The sequence below is a fragment of the Arvicola amphibius genome, chromosome 4 (assembly GCF_903992535.2).
Source record: "Arvicola amphibius chromosome 4, mArvAmp1.2, whole genome shotgun sequence".
Taxonomy (NCBI): Eukaryota; Metazoa; Chordata; class Mammalia; order Rodentia; family Cricetidae; genus Arvicola; species Arvicola amphibius.
Genome location: NC_052050.1, coordinates 110,050,707 through 110,052,629, shown reverse-complemented (window position 1 = coordinate 110,052,629; position 1,923 = coordinate 110,050,707). Strand labels below are relative to the sequence as shown.

General features: G+C 41.7%; 1 protein-coding gene across 1 annotated transcript; it reads right to left on the bottom strand.

The window, feature by feature from the left end:
- Positions 1-253: 253 nt before the first annotated feature.
- On the bottom strand, positions 254-1,654 carry Npy5r (neuropeptide Y receptor Y5). The gene has a single exon (XM_038324630.1). The coding sequence runs from the start codon at positions 1,652-1,654 to the stop codon at positions 254-256; it is 1,401 nt and encodes a 466-aa protein (XP_038180558.1).
- Between the last annotated feature and the right edge of the window lie 269 nt (positions 1,655-1,923).

Here is a 1,923-nt window from a genome sequence, read left to right as displayed (position 1 = left end):
ACTACCCATTTATCGCCAATGACATGAAGGTAATGTAACTACTTTAGAACATGATGTTACAGATTACATTGACATTGACTCTGTACAACTAACTGAATTGACCATATTATAACATTAAAATTATCTTACAAACGTTATGGACTAGCATTAAGATCCAGAACACTTTCATGTAGCTTAAATGAATACATACATCATTAGTACAGATGTATTTTAGACAATCTTAATATTTCTCCTTCCCTTAGTAAACACAGAATCAGGACATGTGTAGGCAGTGTATAAGGGCTCTCAAGTCTGCTTTGATCCCGTTATTAAGAAATCCGTATAGGATTGGATTAAGACAGCAGGACATCATGCCTAACAAGTGACAAATGCAGTATACCAATTTGAAATGTCTGTTGGAGATGAGGTTATCATTGAAATCAGTCACCACGTGGAAAAGGTGGAGTGGCATCCAGCTAACAGCAAACACTAGTATCAGTACGGTCAGTCTGTAGAAAACACTTCGAGATCTCTTTTTTATTCTCGCAATGGAGCGCTTGACTCTCATCTCGCGAGCATCTGAGTTTTCCTCAGGTTTCACCTCAAAGCAGGTTGGGACCCCTGGGATGACCTTAGTGGATGAAGAGAGCTGACTTCTGACTGAGCCCAGGTTTTGCGGAATTGTTGGATGGCGCTCCAGGGAGGGTCCTGCTGGAGCGGGTAAGACACATGCTGTCTTCTTGCTGTACCTTCTTCGGTGCTTTCTGATGAATGAGTAATTCCACTTTTGACTGCTGGGGGCTTTTGTCTGGTTCCCACTTTTTTTGGAAGGATGAAGGGTTAAGTTGATCATCTCATTTTCTTCCAGTCTGTTTTCTTTGTGAGACAATCCACAGCTTATACTCCTGCAGACACTAGTATGACTTACCGTTAAACAAACTAAAGGCAGAATATACTGAACTAACAATAAAGAGATTGTGAAAGCAATTCTGTACGAATCAGAAGGCCATGACTCAACACACAAATACTTGCTGCTCAGCAACGCTGAGCCAAAGGTTTCCTTAAGCTCCACAAGACTGTGAAACACGGGGAGGGGAGAACAGATAGCAAAGCCCAGGGTCCAGACAGTAGCTATCAGGAAGTAGCCATGGTTTGCTGTTAAATTGTTAGATATGGGATGTTTTATCATATGATACCTAACAATGGCAATTGATATTAAAATCAGAGTTGAAACGAGGACAGACACACACTGAAGGAAAGGCATAATGTGGCACATGGCTTTGCCGAACATCCACTGATCCAACAAGACAGAGGTCAGTGTGAAAGGGGAGCAGAACAGCACTACCAGAATATCGGAGAAGGCCAGGTTGCCTATGAGAAAGTTCACGGTAGTCTTCTGATTGCGCTTTTTCATAACGGCCATTAAAATAAGTAGGTTTCCCATAAAGCCAAGAAGACTTACAAATGTATAGAGACCAATCAGAAAGTATTGTAAATCGTCTACGCTGCCCCTGTAGTCATCCCAGACAGGAAAGGCAGCATTCCGAGCAGCCGCAGTATTGTTCTCTGTACCTCGGTAGTCATCCCAGACCGGGGAGGCAGCTTTCCGAGTAGCTGCAGTATTGTTCTCCGTGACAGTCGTCTTGTTAAGATGCTCTTCGGGTTCAAACTCCATACTGCAGTTCTGCTTAAAATAAGACCATGTCCATTAGCAGCTTGAAGTAAAATCAAACACTACTCTAACTTCAAGTCCTCAGAAGAAAACAAAATTCTATAGCTTGCCCCCATTCCCTCACAGAACTCTAAGAGCATAAAGGACCCTTGATTTGGTTCTAAATTTGGTACAAAGTCAGCAAGATTAATTACAGAAAACTTCAATCTATCACCAGTTTTACACACTGTTATCTTCTGCTCAAGTCATAGAGTTTGTTGTTCAAATTTATT